General features: G+C 47.0%; 1 protein-coding gene across 2 annotated transcripts in view; it reads right to left on the bottom strand.

Moving 5' to 3' along the window:
* LOC146183215 (endoplasmic reticulum transmembrane helix translocase) overlaps positions 1 to 22,474 on the bottom strand; it is a 196,061-nt gene that overhangs the window by 106,038 nt on the left and 67,549 nt on the right. For both annotated transcript variants that reach the window (XM_084609087.1, XM_084609088.1), the window contains exons 15-17: positions 16,389 to 16,500; positions 7,810 to 7,913; positions 7,343 to 7,435 (exon numbers count right to left, since the gene is read on the bottom strand). In XM_084609087.1, coding sequence (XP_084465213.1) covers positions 7,343 to 7,435; positions 7,810 to 7,913; positions 16,389 to 16,500 — 309 coding nt within the window. The remainder of the gene's footprint in view (positions 1 to 7,342; positions 7,436 to 7,809; positions 7,914 to 16,388; positions 16,501 to 22,474) is intronic.

Raw genomic sequence — 22,474 nt, 5'->3', positions numbered from 1 at the left:
ACCGAAGTATAGTACCTCGTTGCCGCTATGTGAGACGAATTCCAAAACCGGATGCGAACATCTACTTGTTTCCGCTGGAGATAGTCATTTGTGGGCTCGTCGAAGAGTACCACGTAGTAATCACAATCTTTTATCTCCCGCTGCAAAGCAGGTAAAAAGAAGGGCTTCAGACCATGGCACGTCACGTAGGCACATTTTTTCTCTCCGCAAGAAAATGCTTTGGCCACATCACAGTCCGAGAACATACGCTGGAATAGCTGGCCTGCTTCCGATAATGACCGATAGAAGAAATGCAATGTGACAACCTTGAAAGTGCACAGAATCTCTGCGTTCGTCACCAGCTCGTGTGCCTTGCAAGCATCATCCAGCTTTCCCGATTGCGAAGGAGACGGGACGGCTGACTGTTGGCTCATACCGAGCTGTTGACTGCAATCTTCATGACACAGCATGCTTAGCACTCTTCATATGGCTCTTTAACACCGACTCGCCCGTGGTGGTTATATCGAAAGCCTTGCTGCAAGGCCTGCATCTTGTGCAGTGCTCATTCGTCATATCTGGTGCAATCCAGTCTTTGCAAGCGTCGTTGTGAAGCCATGCGCCTTGAAATTTGCATTTCCCAGGCACTAGCTTTGCAATCGGTTGCTTCAGCTGCAGCAAGTCGGGTGCACAACCGACGTAAAAATACAATGCCATCAACCACCATAACAAAGCGCCAACAAAGCGCCAAAATCGGATTGGATTGAATCGGCTCAAGTTGGCTTCAGAGCGAGTGGCTCCAATGTGGCTAACCGTCGCGCAACGTTGGCTATATTAGCACAAACTGATTTTTTACGTCCAAAACACAGATACTGAAACACATTATTGAAAATACAAATATTTTAACCGCGTTTCTTTCTGATTAATAACCATTTGCATGCAGTACGCTAGGAATTCAAGGATTTTCAAGGAGCAGAAAAATTGCCAGGATTTTCAAGGGCCTTGAAAATGATTTTTCAAATTCAAGGGTTTTCAAGGTTTTCAAGAACCTGTGCGCACCCTGTTCGGAGGATGCGGGGAAGAGAGAGAAGGCAGCTGCCACACCAGTCATAACACCATATAGGTTTTACCTACTCTTCCGTGGTTTTACCAGGTTCCATCTTCTGTCCCCGTTTCAGACGTGCACAACCTTTAAATGTGCCGCTCTTCCGAGGAGGTTTTTTTTTTTTTGTTTTGTTTGTTTTTGCCACATGGTGTGCGCAAAGCCACTTTGACGCGGTGACGTGCAGTTCGAATTGACAAGCTATTTTAACGCGGTAGCGTTAAGGAGCTCGCGTCGCAGAAAAGCCGGTGTCGTCGGCGTCGTTGGCAGTGAGCGATAAATCCCGGCATGCACTTCATAAATAAAAAGCAACTTCCAAGATGGGCTGGGTGGGAATCGAACCAGGGTCTCCGGAGTGTGAGACGGAGACGCTACCACTCAGCCACGAGTTCGATGCTTGAAAGCGGTACAAAAGCGCTTCTAGTGAATGCGGTGTTGCCTTAGAAACGTGCCGTAGAATGCTATACTGCGGTGTATATCGGTAATTATGAGCATGTTACTTACAGAAGTCGCAGTTACACGAGTAGCGAAGTACGTTTCCGCTACATTTCTTCTGCGCTCTGCGCACATGCAGAGCCATCTTGCGGCAAACACAGAAGAACCCCTCCTCGCAATGTGCGGCGCTGCCCCGACACGTGGCGCGCCACTCGCCCCTGACGTTTCGCCGTGCACCCTCACGGGTTGTAAAATCAAGCGTCTTTCCTTTCTTTAGATCACTATCTTCGCTCACCCGCTTCTCCCCTTCGGGCCGCACGGGTACCGGTGCGAGGATGTCCCAATACCCTTGCGTTTAATAAGTTTTCTCGACGAGGTGCAATAACGCTATCGCGTTCCACTCTTGAAGGCGAAGCTTCAGCGTCCTCCAAATTTTTTTATACACAGATCTCTATGTAGCTAGGCCGGACCAAGTAGTGTAGTTTGAATTATCAGTAATTCGATTTTCGAGGTCCGAATTAGCCCTTTCGCTGTCGGGCGTTTCTGGCCGTGATGCACCCCCAGTGTCAACTTGGTTTAAGGGAATTAGCGTATCGGGAGCAAGCAAAGCGATTTATTTTTGATTACGATTGCTATACAAATAACATAGTCAATGGAATACAGTACAGTTCACTTATAACAATATTGAGAAAACCTGAAAATCCAATCGTTATAACTGATTATCGTTACATCTGGACTGGCAAAAAAGAAAAAAAAAGCACACCCGCGTATTTTCCCATGCATGTAGGCTTGCCCACTTACTAGCGATGAGTAAATCGGGCTGAACAACGCTAATCATCGTAAAGAGCAATAAGCACTTTATTGCAGTATACATCGATAGCCATAGAATACCTTAACATACTTAAAGTCGGAAATTCGCGCTCGCTTGAGCAGCAGCTGAAGCTTGACAATTGCTGTAGAACGGAAATCTGAGCTAGTTGGTGCATTGCAAGATCAAAAAACAGCGCGGCTACTTGGGACAAACAGAGAGGAGAATAACGGACAAGCGCTGTCCGTTATTCTCCTCTCTGTCCCAAGTAGCCGCGCTGTTTTTTGATCTGACAATTGCTGTGAGCATCTCTTCTAGTAACGTGTACGCTGGCGGCAGTCCTTTTTGAGTGCATGAAACCGATTAGCGACTGGATGAACAGAAGGACGTAACCAGCCTTGATGACCATTAAAATCATAAAATGCGAATGTCCATATTTTTTCACGAGGCTTCCAACCTTAAAACCCTGCCAACAATCCCGATGAATCTGCCGTTTCATCTCTCGAGCTATCGCAGCGTCCATCAATGTGGTCGCCGCCATCTTTCACGAATGCAGAATCGGCGATAGCGATGACAATACGGCCGCAGCAACACTCTTTGCGTGGCTGCGATTGCGATGATGATAGTCCTCACTTCCTTCAGGTTTTGCCGCTTGTCTTTTTAATATTTTATCTTTTAGAATATTCAGTAAAATTTTCGTGGTAAACACCTACTGGGCAGCGATAAAGGTATCATTGTATCCGATGTACCGCTAATAATTGATCGTTATATCTGGTTTATTTTTTGCATAGGGGCAATCGGGAAAAATAATAAATCTCAAGAATTTGATAGTTATAAGCGAGATATTGCCATATCTGGTGTCAATATAAGTGGACTGCACTGCATGCACATTTCAGTGTTCTGAGGGTGCTGTTAATTAACATCATCATCATTATTAGCCTGATTATAAATTAGATAAATGAGGATAATATAAGAAAAAAGCTGCTCGATACTTCTTGAGAGACCGAATCCGAGCTCGACTCGTATTTATAATCAAAAGAGCCTTCGCTCCAGTCCGCAGTCGAAGGTCCCGCGTGATCAGCCATTCGGAAGTAAATGCGCGCACGGAGGGCGCACTTTTGGTGGCCAGCACAACAGAGATAAATGGCACATTGTGAAATCAAGATGACAGAGGGAGATGGAAAGAGGCTAAAGAAACCTCCTTTGCTGCTGCTAGCCGAAAGTAAGGCGCAGCAAGAGAGAGCGAAAGCAGTGATCGAGTCATGTGTCGACCTATAGGAGAGGCAACGGCGCGAGCCCCTGAACGTGATGCATGGTAGCAGACACGCCAACAGAATAAAAATAAAAACCTGCAAACCTGCAGCAGATGGCCGAACAACCCTTGAACCCGTAACTGCATGCACGCACCGCATGATCGCTTAGCGCGATAGAGTAGCGCGCGCACAGCGACAGCGCTCCCCTTCCCCCCCCAGCAAAGAAGGTGGTGGAGGTGGGCGCAGTCGCTCCGTACTCTTTAGCATATACGTACTAACACAACGCGGGTCGAAAATGCGAACTTGTAGAAAGATTTCACAGATGGCGCAGCCTGTCCAAGCATGCCAGCTTCGCGCTCAGGCGCGAAGTTTTGAGTGCACGATAAAGAACGTACCAGTAGGTTGGTGATACTGTGGGGGGGGGGGGGGGTAAGTACGAAAACGTACCGGTACGTTCGTGACAGCGAAAGGGTTAATGAGCTTTCCCTGTACATATATTTAAGGATGGTCAAAAGTGCATGTGCAAGACAATCATCCACCTATTGCAGTCATTTCCCAAAATAAAAAGTAATGCAGAACGACTAATAATTGCGCACTGAATGCATGCACAGACTACTCATGTATCTCGGAAGCCAGAATTTCACATTAAAGCGCCGCTAACCTCTTGCCTCACAGCCTCACACCAGGCAGACAGCTTCATTCATTATACTTAAAACCACGAAAAGGAAACAACATAGACAACACAACTTAAGTGCTCACTCGCAATTGAACAGTTATTCTTAATAGCAGCATAGGGGCACAAAGGGGCATATACATAATGATAACAAAAACTTTCTTTGCCGTCATTTTTTGTGCTCGTTAACGGTGAATATGTACCATCTAGACCAACATACCATCATGATTGCAAGTACATCCATCATCATCATCAGCCTGACTATACCCACAGCAGGGCGAAGGCTTCTCCCATATTTCTCCAATTAACCCAGTCCTGTGCTAGTTGCATCCACTTGACCCCTGCGAACTTCTTAACCTCATCCGCCCACCTAACTTTCTGCCGCCCCCTGATACGCTTTCCTTCCCTTGGAATCCAGTTTGCTACCCCAAGCGACCATTGGTTGTCCTCTCTACGTACTACATGCCCTGCCCATGCCCATTTCTTCTTCTTGGTTTCCACTAGAATGTCAGTAACTTGAGTTATTTCTCTGGCCCACTCTGCACGCTTCCTATCTCTTAATGTTACCCCTACCATTTTTCATTCCATAGCCCTCTGCGTTGTCAACTTAAGTAGAACCATCTTGGTTAGCTTCCACGTTTCAGCCCCATAGGTGAGTACAGGTAAGATGCAACTGTTGTATACTTTCCTGTTGAGCGATACCAGTAAGCTGCTAGTCATAATCTGAGAGTGCTTTCCAAATGCGCTCCATCCCAATCTTATCCTTCTTGTTACTTCCTTTTCATGGTCCTGATCTGCGGTTACTACCTGTCCTAAGTAGACATATTCGCCTACCTCTTCCAGTGCTTCGCTACCTAACGTAAACTGCTGCTCCTTCCCAAGGCTGTTGAACGGTACCTTAGTCTTCTGCATATTGATTTTCAAGCCTACCTTTCTACTTTTCCTGTCTAGGTCACCAATTATTTTTGCAGTTCATCTCCTGAGTTGCTTAGCAAGGCTATGTCATCAGCAAATCGCCGATTACATCTACCCTTATCCCTAACTGCTCCCATTCCAAGTCTCTGAATACTTCCTCTAAGCAAGCAGTGAATAATACTGGGGAGATTGTGTCTCCTTGCCTTGAAAGTACATTACTGTGCTACAACTGAGACAAGGACAAACCACATAAGGAACAAGACATGTACAGGATTGTACATGTCCTGTTCTTTATTTAGTCTGTCCTTGTCTTAATTGCAGCACAGTAACAATCTTTCAACAAAGAGCCAGCCCCAACTCGCCTAACTTGCTGCTTTAAAACTTATGATAAGAATGCTGCAAAGACAGCTTCACGAAAGGAAGTGGAGATGACACCGACTGTTGCCTTTGTTACCTTTAAGCACCTTCAGCAAAACATGACAGCAACTGAAACGCGAATCTGCATATAGTGTCACCCTTAGAACTTTGAAAATATATGCCACGGCAGCCTATCTGACCTACAGGGACAAGAAGCTAAACGCAGAGTCTCGCAGGCTGCCTCTCTGACCAGCTCCTACAGGCTCCTTTTATAAACCATTCTTCGTTTCCAGGCTATGCAAAATCCAATGCCATCACTTCGGCACACCTGTCACAGCTAGTGTATGGTGGAAATCATAGATATATCCCTCGGTCCTGTAAAACCTGAATATGTGCCGCAAAGAATGAGCAGAGACACAAAATGTGCTTCGAGCAGTACGCAATGTGATATGTCAGCACAGCCGCTGGCTGGGGTACCACAATTCCCAGGTTGCATCATTGTGATGGCGGTGACATAGCTCAGCTGCTTATGAAGTCCGTCTATATGAGGACCGCTGAAAAGTCACGCAACTGGCTGAGACCATGACTGGGCCTTGTGAAATACTAGCGTGATTTCGAGTCTGCATCCATAGGCTATGCCACTTCACTGAGCACTGCCCTACTAAAAAAAATTCTCTCAGTGTTGTAAGTATAGGAAAGGTTCCACAGCGTTAACTTAATATGCAGCAACTAGCCCAGCAATTGGTTTTCATCATCCTCATCGGCCTGATTATACCCACTGCAGGGCGAAGGCCTCTCCCATATTTCTCCACTTAACCCGGTTCCGTGCTAGCTGCATCCATTTGACCCCTGCGAACTTCTTAATCTCATCCGCACACCTAACTTTCTGCTGCCCCCTGCTACGCTTTCCTTCCCTTGGAATCAAGTTTGTTACCCTCAGCGACTATCGGTTATCCTCTCTTTGCACTACATGTCCTGCCCATGTCCATTTCTTCTTCTTAATTTGCACTGGAATGTCGGTAACTTGAGTTATTTCTCTGACCCACTCTGCACGCTTTCTATCTCTTAATGTTACCCCTACCATTTTTCGTTCCATAGCCCTCTGGGTTGTCCTCAACATAAGTAGAACTCTCTTGGTTAGCCTCCACGTTTCAGCCCCGTAGGTGAGTACAGGCAATTGGTTTTACTTGACTGCATCTCTCAGTATTAACAAGTCTCTGAAAGGGCACGACTCCATTCACGGCCCCCACGCACACCTTGGCTGATCATTCACGCTAGCTCACCGAACGGGACTCGGGTCCGCTTAATTTCCAAATTACTCACAATCACTGAGGACCATCCCCACATCCACTCACAGAAAATGGCAACAGCCACAAAATGATTCAGTAGCAATTAAACCTCTCCACAAACAACAATACCGCATGCAATGAGACTCCCCCCCCCACAAAGAACAAACTGCACCTGATGAGCATGCAGTGCCAATCTACTGGACAAACAGAAGAGCCACGTGGAGAGGAGTGGGGAAAACACATGCTGGCTTAAGAATGGTGAAACCCTCCTAGTTTCTTGATGTTTCAAATAATGCAAGTTTACTCAATACATACTTAAAAATTTCACTATCCACATGTCCCTAAACTTTACTTGGGAAAGGTATAAAAGAAATTTTGAATCTACAAGAATGCTTGTTTATCCGATTTTCCCCATTTAAAATGTTTGCTAATATACTATACATAATGGACCTATCCCCAACATTTTTATAATTTCACAGAAAAAAAAAAACACATCTGTCATGCGATTCAGAAAAGTACAGAGAACATACATACTTTTTGCTTTGGGGCAACACGTGCAAATACTCGAACATGGGGCAACATCCGCTTCAAAAAGTTGTTGGCTGTCGCTGTGAGGTAAGTCAGGCCCTGAAGAATAAGCATAAGATTTACTTTGGCACCGTACAAGACACGAAAACAACATGACTTATCAAGTGTGCCCCACTTTAGCCTCATGATGTGCAGCTGCTTTCTACAGCAAGTACCTCAAGCGTTTGTCAGAGAAATTTCTTCACTGCTGTAGTGATAACACTGCCTGCCTAGCCTGCCTCTTCATAGTAGCATGTTTTGAATGTGACGCAGTTTTCACTGCTTGCCACAGGGTCAAACTGCCTATGCCTTAAGGTTAATAATTTGTGCCTCCCCCAGCAATAGTGTAAGCAACAATACAAAACTGTAGATTATGACCTCGTGCTGAAAACCTATCCCCTCGGATGGTAGAAGATGGAAGAGCGGGCGCTCACCTCACCAGTGATGCAGAGGTTGTACCTTATGTAGAGGCTGTGGTCACTCAACGACTCGTCCAAGGGGATGCGCTCCTTCTCATCAATGCTCACCCAGTCCCACCCTGCACCAGAAAAACCCCTTCACTGGGCTAACCAACACGACTTTCACCAACTTGCATCTCCTGTAGCCAACAATGTGCATGACAAGATAGCTTTGAATGAAGCACTGAAATGCAGTCATGCATCGCTGTGTGTAAACATAATAGTTTAAAGCCTTCAAGATGCGTCCTAACCAGATGCCAAAGACTGTTTCACGACAGCACAAGAATGTTCGACGTGTTACAAGATAGTACGCAGAGTAGCCAAAAACAATGCAACTGTTTTAAACCACTCTTCCTAGCCAATGCCCAGGGGGTGACTGATGCCATGAGGAAGAGTTTCACTTGCAGCTCCGTCCAACACAATCTGTAAGATTTCTAACACCACATATCATTTTGAGACAACACTCCCTTGCTATGCAAATTGATTCAGACTTTTTAAAGAGTAGCCATCCCTCCCCCAAATTCCATTTCATGAACTCGTTAAAGTGTAGTCTTCGCAAGCTTGTAGGAATTTACTTTTGCTCTTTGGAGTTCACAAGCTACATACAACAGGCAGTATGTTACCCCTACCAGTATGTTCCTACTCCGGGGTAAAGAACCAACAGCTGCACCAAATGCCAAATACAGAGCAGGCCTGAAACAAACAACTCCCACCAATTGTGGACAATGATGAGGTACTCATTCCCAAGACCTAACTGCTCTTTTAGTGCATTTAACCAGTACATGACATTTCACCGATTTAAAAATAACCATGTCTCGCACCTGAATATGTATGCATTAAGCCCGTGTAAATTTGGTCTGAAGCAAATTCGCGAACATCCTGAGTACTTCTGGCATACAAAATAGGTCGACCCGCAAGAATGTGAAGAAAGAAAGAAAGAGTGCACTGAAGCTTTGGTCACACTCTTTGAGGCTGTGTCGACTTAGCACAAAAATAACCACTGGAAGTTTGGGGCAGTAGGCATACGAGGTGTGGCACAAAATAAATGAGACTAACTTTGAAGTTTGAAAAAAAGAGTGGAATTGTAATGATTGAGTGAATTTTCAGTGGTCAGACTGTTATTCAACACTACTACATTGAAGTACTAAAAAGAGTTTGTGAAAAAAGTAGGAAAAAAAAAGGTCACAGTTGGGGAGTGATGTTGCACGCAGGACAATGCACCAGCTCACACGGCCCTATCTGTCAAGCAGTTTCTGACCAGCAAAAACATTACTGTGATGGAGAAGCCTCCTTAATCACCTGATTTGGCTCCATGAGACTTTTTTTTATTTCCTAAAGTTAAATCTTGCTTGAAGGGAACCCAGTTTACCACAGTTTAAGAGGTTCAGGCAAAAACGGAGAATCTCCTGAAGAGCCTTACAAAAACCTCGCTCTAAAACTGTTACCGGCCCTGGCAGCACCGAATGCAGAAGTGCGTGAATGCTAAAGGCAACTACTTTGAAGGTGATAATGTCCAAGAGAATTGATTTTGTAAGTACAATATTTATTAGACCAGTCTCGTTTTTTTGTGTCACACCTAGTATATGTGGGGTATGATGGCATTTTGTGGGACATCCAACTGCGGGTCTTAACTGCGACTGCATCCTTGTGCAGCTTTTGCTTGTGTGGTGATTCCAACAACACCTGCTAGGCATACACACCGCACGCCTGTGCGCCCAATACAACCTTGCGTTGGGCATTGGAAAGGGCGGAATCAAAACCACGCGAAGCGAGCGTTACAGAAAAATTATTCGCTCGAGATCAATACTTCAAAAGTTCAAATACCAAACGTTCGGATCAAATCAAATATTGAATAGTTGAATATTCGATCAAACATTCAAAACTGTTCCATATCTGCACAGGCCTAGTTTTCATACATTTCCACTGCAAATTGCGAGGTGCACACACGAGTGCTCTTTTTGTTTTCCCTGACGAGCAGTGAATGCAGCACTGGTCTTAGTAGACACATTGTGGCTTCTTGCTTGTGTCTCACAGAATTGCAAGTACTATTGTGTGTTTTTAGTGACGTTAAAATAGGGTGGCCTCATAAAGCACGAATAGTAAGCATAAGGTGAGTTATGTGAGGTTTTATGACGAACAAGCAGCTATGTCTATCATGCACGAAATACAAGGTTATACAGTTGAACCCGGATATATCGAACTCGAAGGAGATTGCGAAATAGTTTGATATATTGATAATTCGATATACACAAATCGGCTTGGGAAGGCACTTACGATGCGAAAAAACGATACTGTATTTGTCGCGTAATCAACTCACTCGCATAATGGACCCACCCTCCACTTTTGCAGTCGAGAATTTGGAAAAAAAAAAAAGCGTTAGGGCCAGCTCGCTCAAATGCAAGCGATTAAGTGATCTCAGCAACGAGCGGCAGCGACAGAGCAAAAAAATTTCCAACTTGTTGGAACTGCGTCCCTCTGCCGTACGCAGCAGCTCAAAACAAGGTTTCTGTGTCGCTTCGACAGATATCGCCAGCATTATCGCTTGCATGTCGCACTCCGTTTCGGTCGTCTCATCCACAGCTCATTTCTTGGCAGCGTGCCAAGATGCTGCACAGCAATAACGTCTCAGTGTGTTTACCTTTTGATAGCTCCTGCTGCGGCGGGGGAGCGAACTTGGCAGACTGCCCATGATGGCTTGATTGCACAAGCCTGGTTCGATTTATCACGCCGCGCTTGGGGCAGGCGTAGTCTACTGCCACAAAATACCGTATTTACTCGAATCTAACGCGCACCTTTTTTCCGATATATCGTGTCCAAAAATTGGGTGCGCGTTAGAATCGAGTACGACCCTAAATCTCCGACATCATATCGCCATCGGCATTTCAAAATTGCCGCCTGGTATGCACTTCGAGCCTACTAGCTGGTCTAGCTGTCTATGCCTAGCTGCAGTAGCGTCCTTCGTGTGCTTTGGTACATGTGCTTTGGTTAGCCTACCCGTTTTCTGCGATTGACCGACCAGTATGAACGTGCCGAAGATTCGTCGAGTTCATCATGATGCCGCATTTAAAAGGAAAGTCATCGTGTGTGCAGAGACGGACGGAAATCGGGCCGCATCACGCGCATTCGGAGTTCCGGAGACATGCGTGCGGGACTGGCGCAAGCAGAAGGAAAATATTTTCGGCAGCAAGGCTACACGAAAAGGTTTCAGTGGACCGAAGCAGGGCCGGTTCACCGAAATAGAAGAGCGGCTCGCAGAATATGTTCTAGAGCAGCGAGCGGCGCAGCGGCCAGTGACGACGGACCTGCTCAAAGTCCGGGCGATGCAGCTAGCCCTACAAACAGGGCTAACGCGGAGCGACTTTAAAGCGAGCAGGTGCTGGCTGTCTAATTTTATGAAGAGAAAAGGCTTTTCTCTTCGAAGGCGGACAGGGATATGCCAGAAGTTACCTGAAGAGTACGAAGAAAAGCTGCACAGTTTTCAGCGGTTCGTTCTAAGTTTGCGCCGCAAGTACGGCTACCACCTCGGCCAGATTGGAAATGCCGATCAGACACCGCTGTACTTTGACATGCCTGCCACCACAACCGTTGAAAAGAAGGGGGCGAAGCAAGTGCGCGTGTTGTCTTCCGGCCACGAAAAAACACGCGTCACCGCAATGCTTTGTTGCACCGCGGATGGACACAAGCTGCCCCCGTATCTCATATTCAGGCGCAAGACGCTCCCGAAAGGAATCGTGTTTCCGAGTGGCGTGATTGTGCGCGCCAATGAAAAAGGTTGGATGACAACGGACTTGGTCGCCGACTGGATCGATAACGTCTGGCGCAAGAGACCCGGCGGCAGTTTGGGCCTGCGTGCGATGCTTGTGCTCGACGCTTTCAAGTGCCATCTCGACCAACGCATCAAGGACAAGCTCGCTGCGTGCAACACCGACCTTGTCGTGATACCAGGTGGCATGACATCGCAGCTCCAGCCGCTCGATGTTTGCTTGAACAAGCCAGTGAAAGATAGGATTCGGGCGTTCTACACCGAATGGCTTGTGAGTGGCTGCCATGAATTCACTCCCAGCAACAGAATGAAGCGTGCCTCGCTGCAAGAGTTCACTGGATGGGCGAAAGATGCGTGGTGCACGATACCGTCTGCCATGGTCATCAAGGCCTTTAAAAAATGTGGCATATCGAATGCCATGGACGGCACCGAGGATGAGATGCTTTGGTCCGTCAGCAGTGACAAGGAGTTGTCTGACAGCGACGATGAGTGAACCTTGTGCCGGCATAGTGACAATCTTGGCAAGATAAGCCGTTTCCTTTTGTGTGTGTGTTTTTTAGTGCACCGAGATTAAATCTTTGCTTTTCCAAACGAGACGAAGTTGTATTGCTGTATGAAAGCGTTAGGTGCGCGGTACTCTTTTTCGCGGAGAACGGGTGCGCGTTACAATCGGAGCTTTTTTTTTTTTCGGGGGTGGGGGTCACGAAAAACGGGTGCGCGTTACAATCGAGGGCGCGTTAGATTCGAGTAAATACGGTAATTGGAAAGCGTGATAAAGTGGCTGCAAATGCTGTTTGAAGCGAAAAATGCTAATAGCCTGTATCATGATCATAGCTGACCGCATGCTTTCGTTGATTCATACATGCAAGAATAAACGACTCCCGCAAAAAAAAAAAAAAAAATGAAAGCCGCTTCGTAACGCCATATCTTAAGCTACACCGAGCGTACAGCACAACGATAAGAACAAACGACTCTCGCAAAAAGAAAAAAAAAAAGATAGATCTGCCGCTTCTTAACTTCCGCAGGCGCCATAGCCACGTCAGCCGCCCAGCGCAGAGGGTTCGCAACACACGATGGAGAAAGCGTCCGACGTTCTGTCTGAAAACGGGCTCAGCTGGCTTGGCGCATGCGTAGCGCATGCTACTGCAAACGAAGACCAGGAAAGAGGAAGGAGAGAGATAGCTCGGCAAAAGAATGGGCACACCCTTGCGCTTCGCTCTATCGCGTTTTTCCCCTCTCGTTCCCACCGGTTCTCTCTGGTTCATTCACACACATGGCTTCAAAAGTCACGTGCTGGTGCGCAGGAAACGATAAACGCAGATAAACGCAGATGCGCGCACCTTTGGGGAATGGGCACGGCACTGCCCTAGCCGAACTGTCCCCTCTCATTCCTTCCGCACGTGGCTTGAAAACGTCACGCGGCAAACAGCCGAGAGTGATGCGATTGTCTTTGGGGAAGGCACACTTTCCAGTGCGTGGTGCGGAGTTCGATATATCGATCGACCGGTGAAACTGAGTTCGATATATGACACGGCTTTCCTATATTTTTACATGGGAGTTTCAGGGGGATATTCCGTGAGTTCGATATAACCAAAATTCGATATATCTGGGTTCGTTATCCGGGTTCGACTGTAGCAAACATGAAAATCTTCCATTTTCCACAGTTGCAAATAGGCATGTTAAATGTACACTCCCATGGGTTACGAACCACTTTTTGACCAAATGTGAAGGAGAAAAAGTAATGCTATTCTACCTGATGCCTGCCCACAGTACAGTTTGATTATGATACAATTATTACAATGACCCCTATCTATGAGTCTTCGAGGCATGCTTGGTAACCACTGCTGTGTTATCCAGCTGAACGGCACAGTGTGTAGTGTTATTGTAACTGAGAACTCCATGATGTCAAGCCTCCCCACCGTCACATGATGCTGGGATATATGGCGGGTGATGGTTATTTCTCCTGCATCTTGCGATGACACAAAGCAACCGCGTTATTCTAACTGGTCAGACAGTGACCTTGGAGAGGTGACATCACCAATTTCTCAGATATGGCTCACATACTACCACTACAGAAGACACAGTGGTCATGGCACTTGTCCAAACCAAGGGAGGACTAAAAGTCACACAGTATGTCCAAAATTTTTCCCCAACTTGCAGCATCTTAAAAATAAGGCACTCCAACTTGTTACATCTCAAAATTTCACTTTCGAATGAGCCACAACTACAATAAACCATTAAGCCACAAAAGCAGCTGGAAACATAAAAATATAAAAATGACGAACAGTGGACTGACGTGTGCCGCCTCTGTTACCGGTCATGATGCTCAGAGAATTCACAGCAGAGAAGTGAGGCAAGCTCAGAGTGCACTTCGCACGGCAACAATGGCTAGGAAGACTAGGATAAAGGGAATATAGAAAGCAACAGGCATCCCTAGTGCTGCTACCCCCTCACCTTCCCTCCCCATCCATCTCCCCTTCCCGCACCAAGGGGTGGCAGTGCCTGAGCTCTGGCAGTCATGGCTGTTGTTACACTATCAACATGAATGTGTGCTCAAAGCTTGCGTGCTGTCCTCTGCTGGCTTTTTTCATACCAAAAGCCATTATAGGAGACTGATTTAGTCACGCAGCACTGCATTCTAGCCAGGAGTCTATAGCGTCAGCTACATGACCTAAATTACTTTGTGAATTTGTTTAACTGCTGCCTGCCACAATGGGCAGGTGGCAACTGAATTTAATTAAACTATTAATTTAACTGACACATGATATGGCAGGCACGTGGCAAAATTGTGAGCGGAAATCATCCTCTTCACTTCAGGGGAGACGAAGTAGTAGAGAGAATGTGTGACAGGGAAGAGGGTGGAAGGCAATAAGTGGCCTAGTGGCTTACAAGGTTATAGCAAGAGCAGAGGAACTGCAAGGTTTTGGATGCCACAGAGAGAATCTCAAGTTCTCTAAAGGAAAAATCAAAATAGAAGATTATAACGAGGGTAGAGAAACGCACAAGCTAAGGGTGGTTCCAAGGCGAAATGCAGGTCTAGACAGCTAAGCCAAAGCTTTCGTTGATTCATGCCCTAAGCCAGTAAGCCGAGCTCTACTTATTTCTTGAACTATTAAAGATTTCTTTACATTAGGACTGGCAGTAAGGTGGGCTTCCTAAACCCCAATTAGAACAAAAGGTGGCTAGGGATTACACTACCCCATCCAGACATAATATACAGTAGAACCCGGACATATCGAACTCGAAGGGGATCGCGAAATAGTTTGATATGCAAAAATAGGCTTGAGACGCGAGACGCCACTTGCAATCGTGAAAAATGATACTGCATTTGTCATGTAATCAACCCAATCGCATAATGAACCCACACCCCACAATTCTGCTCCGGGAAGTAAAAAAAAAAAGGAAAAAGAAAAAGGCGTTCGGTGTCGCGTCCTCGTTTCGGGCGTCCCATATCCACAGCTCATTTATTGGCAGCGCACTAAAATGCTGGGATAACTTCACGGCGTTTATCTTTTTACTATACTTTATATAAATCCCACAGTGGCGGGGAGCGAACCTGGCAGAGTGCCCGTGATGGCTTGATTGCACAAGCCGGGTTCAATTTATCACGCCGCACTTGGGGCGGGCGTAGTCTACTGCCACAAAATCATTTAGAAAGTGTGATGGCTCCAAATGCCGTTTGAAGTGAACAATGCTAAAAGCCGGTGTCATGATCACAGCTGACTGCGTGCTTTGGTTGATTCGTAGATGCAAGAATGAACGACTCTCGAAAAAGAAAAAAACATTTGCTGCTTCTTAATGTCCGCAGGCACCATAGCATACGCCACGTCGCACGTTCAACATGACGGCAAGGACGAACGACTCCCGCAAAAAAAAAAAAAAAAAAAGAGGAAAAAAAACAACTGACGTTTCTTATAGTTTGCAGCCGCCATAGCTACACATATTCGGATGACGACGCGAGACTTGCATTCTACGTCAGCCGCCGCGCGCAGAGCGTTTACAACACGCACTGGAGAAAGCGTCTGCGACGGACGGAGCTGCCGAGCTGGCTTGTCCGCGCGCTGGGAACGAAGACCGAGAAAGAGAAAAGAAGGGGACAGATAAAGCATGGTAGATGAGTGGACGCACTCTTGCGCTTCACTCTATCGTGTTTTTTTCCCTCTCCCAAACACCAAAGCTGCATTGGTTCCTTCTCGTTCCTTCACGCCTTCATGCACATAGCTTGCAAACGTCACGTGCTGGCGCGTGGCAAACGATCACCGCAGAAGCGCGCGCCTTTGGGGAAAGGGCGCGGCGCTGCCCTAAACCAGCCGTCGCCGAACTGTGCCCTCTCATTCCTTCCGCGCGTGGCTTGAAAACGTCACGCGGCAAACGGCCGAGGGTGATGCGATCGTCTTTGGGAGAAGGCGCACCGTCCAAAGCGTGGTGCGGAGTTCGATACATAGAACGACCGGTGAAATTGAGTTTAATATACGATGCAACTTTCCTATACTTTTAAATGGGATTTTCAAGGGGATATTCCATGAGTTCAATATAACCAAAATTCGAATTAACCGGATTCAATATATCTGGGTTCGGCTGTATGCGTATAGTCTCCCTCCCACGCACTTCAAGGAACACACCTTTTCAAGCCAGTTCACATGCAAGTCCTCGAGACAGCGCATGCGTCTGTGAGCCGTCTTTCAACGTCACGCTGAACTCAAAGCGAGGCGAACTCGTAAATGTAGTTGGCCATGCAATTGCACCGTTTTTACAAATGTTCAACATGGCTGTGTGAGAATGAAAAACTTACTCTCGTCCTCCGACTCGGTGAGGATAAGTGTCACCCGCTGGGAGGAGATGAAGTTGAGTTCCCTGGCAACGTGGCAGGCAGTAAGCGGAGCATCACCAGTGATCATGCACACCTGCAGCAAAGCATGGCACAGTCAGCCCTAACAAAGGCAGCTGGGAGGCAACTCTTTCAAGGCACAGCCGACCAGAGTCTACTCAAACCACACACACCACCCCTATACAGACCCCAGCTGACTCTTTCCCTATTGTGCCCACTGACCACTGTAAACCAGCTAACAACAAATGCAAAAGCCAATTTTAAAATCACGATTCCAGGTGTCACCAGTTGCTACGATGTTATCTCATCGACCAACTTTAAGAGGGCAAAAAAGGCCCACAGAACCAGCTGAGAATGTCAGTGACAGTGCCTCAGAGTTAGCTTCTTATTTGGGCCCGTTTCACTAAACTTAGCCGCCATTCTGAAAAGGGTACTATACTGCTATTACCGATGTAATTTGTCTCAACTGTATAGTTTCCCCATCATTTGGCAGGATTTGATACCATATGTGCGGTGACAACTGTGCTCCCGACTGTTTCATCCAATGGCCTTAGACATACAGGCCTTAAAAAAAATTGCTTCTGGCCTGAAAAACTGCACAAGCTATCAGAAGTGCCGATATTTTGCATATTCCAAAGGTCCCTTGTATCCCCCCCCCCCCAATGTGAACGTAACTCTGCAAATTTTGTCCAAACCTTTTGCCCTGACCTTATTGGAGAATCTTGATTTTGCAAATAAAGTTTAATACATTCGAGTCCCATTAAGATGAACTTGGTTAAAGTGAACTCACACATAAGGTGTGTCAGGTTCTAGGGGCTAAAACTGGGTTTACTGCTTTAAACGAAAAACATGTCTGTGCCGCAAAACGTCAGTCCCACACTCATAAGTCCACTCTGCTGGCCAACGGCTCATTTCACATACCAAGCCGCACCGTACCACATCACACCACACCACAGATCACACACGCTTCTTCTGTTGTCCCAACGCCATCTTCCTTCCTCCCCGCGCACATCTAGCCTCGACCCCCGAACCACCGCCTCGCTACCCTCATAACCGCCGGGCACCTCACAGGTGAACAAAGTGCAACCATTAGTTGATTACCCGTAGTGAAATTTCTCTTTCCATGCCAGGCCAATAGAAGTTGTACTTCATGCGGGCTTTGGAATGTAAACAAGATCTGCTCAAGATGAAATGTTTTTCGCATACTTTCACAACGCCCGAGAACCATAGCTACCACACATAATGACACTTATGGGGCGTCTGGCCATTCTGTGCACCACAAAGAGTTCTGCGGAACCTTGCTTTTCTAAAGGCAAAGGGGGGGGGGGCTTTCTTTGCTGATGCGGGAACTAAGACGCCTGTACTGACGGAGATCTGGCATGTTCAGATGCTGACATAGCATATGGGTCATACACAATGCGCTGCTTCCCACGCACTGGTTTCATTTGGTTCATGGTGTTTAATGCCCCAAAACGACTCAGGCTGTGATAGACGACTAGCGGAGGACTCCGGAAATTTCGACCACTTGGGGTTCTTTAAATGTGCACTGACATCATACAGCACACGGGCGCCTTGCTTTTTGCCTCCGTTCAAATTCAACAGCCACCGCGGCCGTGATTCGATCCCGCATCCTTGGGCACAGTAGCCCAGCGCCCTAACCATTGTGCCACCCAGGTGGGCCGCTTTCCATATACTGCAAGGCGCATATATGCGCAAAATGCACCTGCTCATTGGCTTGATGCTTGAAAGCTCCCAGAACCACGTTTTCAACTGTCAGGGCGTCACAACACGCGCTATCGCCATGCAAAGATGGCCAGATATCGATGCTATGCCCGATGAAGTATAAATATTTCAGGAAACATTTCTTGCCTTTTCTCTATTACTCAGAAGGAGTGCAAAGTGGCAAATCATTGGCGAAAAGCAGTGAGAGAGCTTGTGAACAAGAAGCAGGGCATAAATGTGAGTGACATCATCATTCCTTCACTATGCTAGAAAGCAGCACAGACAGAGGAATTGAGGCCAAATACTTGGCAGGACGCTGCATGTTTAGCGCTCTCATATCGAATCTGCCATACTCAGTTCTGCGATGGATTCATAAATGTAACATTTGAACGATAAACAGTACAGTGGTTTTGACAACAATAATTTCTTTTCAGCAAATCAACAACACTGTATGAATCTAAGCCTTCAGCATTGACAGCTCATTACAGTTACACACAAAAATGCAGGTGGTTACAGAAACGGGGAATGCATAATCGAGTTTCCAGATGCGAGATTGGGAACTTCCCCCGTTGCCTTTTGTGCAGCCGCTGCCTGGTTCCTGTGGTGTTCCCTTTCTCCCTTGCCTCAGGTGGTGGAGAGGTGTCCAGACGACTTGTCACTGTCGCTTGCCACAGCTCCGCCCTAGTGTCCCAATGGCCTTTCTCATATGTGCCTTTTGGCAGGACAATGGTACCACTGCGATTACCACGCTTGTGTGACAGTCAGACCCCTCCGGGACATCGCAAGATATGTACGCAACTATTCTTGTCCACGGCCTTTGTCTATGCAGACCAATGTGTAATCGAGTTTGCCCGCTCAGGGTGTACCTTAGAGTGCAGCTCAAGCTTGTCGATCGTGGTCCAGCGATCCCCGACAGGCGTACCTTGCGTTGGCTGCCCACTCTCTCTCAAAGAGGCCGCCCTGCAGTTACCGCAAGAGAGATGACGGCACGCATTTGCGTGCTTGTGGCGTGCATTTTTCATCACTTAGTGCACGCGGCGGAGCCTTGCTCCTCACGCACTCCCGGGACGTGGTAACTGAACGTTTGTGTGTACAATTGAACCTGGATGCAACGAACCTCTATGTAATGAATTCCTGAATTTAACGAAGTTTTAAAATTCCCCACTGCCACACCCATTGAAGCCAATGTATTTTCGACCTCTATGTAACGAAGGCGTTGCGGCAGTCAACCTTGATGTAACTAACTCGTGAAGCTGATCAGTCATTATTTTTTTAGCTTTTACTGAAAATTTGGCCGAAGAAATACATTAATTTAGTGAATATTAGAACTCTAAGAAGCCAGCAGCTACGTGTACGCCTGTAATCACAGAAATCAAGCAAATTGATGATGATGATAGTATTACCTCCTAGTGCCGCTCCGTGGCTAACGCAGTAGCCTCCTCAGGCGTTGGCAGTGTAGTGCAACACCAGGTGGCATTATAGTGCAACACCAGGTGGCATTAGTGGCTGCAGTTGATTTTTTTGTAGGTACTGTACATGCATGTAGCACATGCAATTTTTGCGCACGTTGTGCATTCGCCATCTTGTCTGTTGTTCTGCGTCCCATGCACGTCTTGTGTGTCTGCGGATTTGCGATGTTGGTTTGCCCGACGTGTTTCGGAAGTGCTAAGCCAACCTTTCTGCCTGTATTCGTGGGGCTCCACTTGTATCTGCGGCATCAGTTCGTCGTGCTGAGTTCGACGGCCAGAAAACGTTTTGTCACTTCAAGACAAACTTGCCATTTTAAGTGCGGTCTCCGCGGGCGAAAAGAAGAAGGACATCGCCGCTCGTTTCAACATCCCAGCAAGCACCCTGTCAACAATTTTGAGTGCGGAAGAGAAGATTAGAAGTGCAGTGGAGTCGGGAACAAAGGCTAAGAAAAGATTGAAACTGTCAACATATGATGATGTGGACAAGGCAGTGTTCACATGGTTTTTGGACACGCGAGCCAGGAATGTGCCCATAAGCAGGGACGATATTACAACAGAAGGCGAATGATTTTGCGTGCATCTTGGGCCATGATGACTTCAAGGCAAGCAACGGGTGGCTACAGTTTCAAGAGCCGACATAATGTCATCGGGAAAGTTATCTGCGGCAAATCTGCCTCTGCAGACAGCGATGCCGCTGCTTCATGGGTGGCTGTCAGCGTGTCAGCCACCCATGCTTCCTGGAATACTGAGTCACTTCGAAACGGCTGAAATCTATAATGCCAACGAGTTAGTTCAGTTCAGGCGTTCAGTCGTGTCCGACTCTTCGTGACCCTATGGACCATGTCACGCCACGCTTTCCGGTCTCTCACTATCTTCTTAACATCACATAGCTTCATCTGCAATGCCTCGAGAATGCCATCTAACCATCGCGTTCGCTGCCTACCCCTTCTCCGGCGACCCTCAACCTTTCCCAACATCAAATCTTTCTCCAGCGACTCCTCTCTTCTCATCAGATGACCAAAGTAGCTGAGCTTTAACTTTAGAATTTGACCCTCCAATGAGCAGTCAGGGTTTATGGTCGACAATATCGACTGATTTGATCTTCTGGCAGTCCAAGGAACTCTTAAGAGTCTTCGCCAGCACCACAATTCAAACGCGTCAATTCTTCGGCGGTCAGCCTTTTTCACAGTCCAACTCTCGCATCCATACATCACAACTGGAAAGACCATAGCACGGGTTATACGGATCTTGGTTGGCAGACTAATGTCTCTGCTCTTTACTAGGCGGTCAAGGCTAACCATTGTTCTCTTTCCCAGAAGCAGGCGTCTCCTAATTTCATGGCTGCAGTCTCCTTCCGAGGTAATCTTGGCGCCCAAGAACAGAAAATCTGTCACAGCTTCCACTTCTTGTCCATTGATGCTCCAGGACTTGATAGGGCAAGACGCCATGATCTTCGTCTTTTTAATGTTCAGTTTAAGCCCAAACTTCTCACTCTCTTCTTGTACGCGCATCAGAAGTCTCTTGAGTTCCACTTCACTTTCTGCCATTAAAGTGGTATCATCCGCATATCTAAGGTTGTTGATACGTTTTCCAGCAATCTTCACTCCAGCTGAAGACTCGTCCAGACCGGCCTTCCTCATGATGCACTCTGCCTATAGGTTAAATAGGCAGGGCGACAGTATGCAGCCTTGCCTCACCCCTTTCTCAATCGAAAACCAATCAGTAAGACCATGCCCAGTTCTGACTGTGGCCTCTTGCCCTTCATAAAAGTTCCTGAGGAGACAGATGAGGTGAATTGGAACTCCCATCTCTTGGAGAGCTTGCCACAATCTGCTGTGATCTACGCAGTCAAACGCTTTCGCATAATCAATAAAGCAGAAGTAAATGGGTTTCTGGAACTCTCTTGCTTTTTCCATGATCCAGCGAAGGTTGGCAATTTGGTCTCTAGTTCCTCTGCCCTTGCGAAACCCAGCTTGCACGTCCGGAAGCTCCCGATCCACATACTGCTGCAGCCTACCTTGCAGGATTTTTAACATCACCTTGCTAGCATGCGAAATAAGCGCGATCGTGCGGTAGTTGGAACAATCTTTGGCACTGCCTTTCTTTGGAATGGGGATGTAAACTGCCAACGAGACGGCTATCTTTTATCAGATGCTTCCGGGCCACACGCTAGCACTTAAAGCAAATGACTGCCGCGGCGGAAAGCAGGGCAAACTCCGCGTAACAGTTCTACTGTGCACCAACCTCGACGGCACTGACAAGCGAGACCCGCTAGTTGTGGGAAAAAGTGCCCGTCCCAGGTGCTTTAAGGGGATGAAGCGTATGCCTGTGAAATACACGATGAACACTAAAGCGTGGATGACTTGGGCAATATTTATTGAATGGCTGAAAGACTTCAACCAGGATGTCAAGCGGCAAGGCCATCAAGTTTGCCTACTTCTGGACAATTGCGTTGCGCACTATGTTGAAGGCTTGCAGCTGTCTCACATCGAACTACGCTACTTCCCGGCTAACTGCCACCACTAATACAGCCGCTGGACAAAGAAATAATCAACAGTTTTAAATGCTGTTACCGGCGCCGACTGATAAAGAAGCTTCTTCTGAACATCCGTCTGGAACGGGAGCTGAAGATCGATATTTATCAGTCAGTTGAAATGCTTGCTGCCTCCTGGCAAGAAGTCAGGGCAGAAGTTATTAAGAAGTGCTTTATGAAGGCAAGGATTACAAAAAATGCACAGGGCGGTGCCGACGACAAGAAAGAAGAGACTTCAGCTTCATCCGATGTGGCCGAAGCGTGGGATGAGCTACGCAGCGAAGGTGGTGTCCCCGACGACGTCGACCTGAGCGACTTTTTGTTTG

Source organism: Amblyomma maculatum, chromosome 7 (genome assembly GCF_055883805.1).
Source record: "Amblyomma maculatum isolate TAMU_Amacu chromosome 7, ASM5588380v1, whole genome shotgun sequence".
Classification (NCBI taxonomy): domain Eukaryota; kingdom Metazoa; phylum Arthropoda; class Arachnida; order Ixodida; family Ixodidae; genus Amblyomma; species Amblyomma maculatum.
The sequence above is the reverse complement of the archived record's forward strand: the minus strand, read 5'-3'. Positions and strand labels throughout refer to the sequence as shown.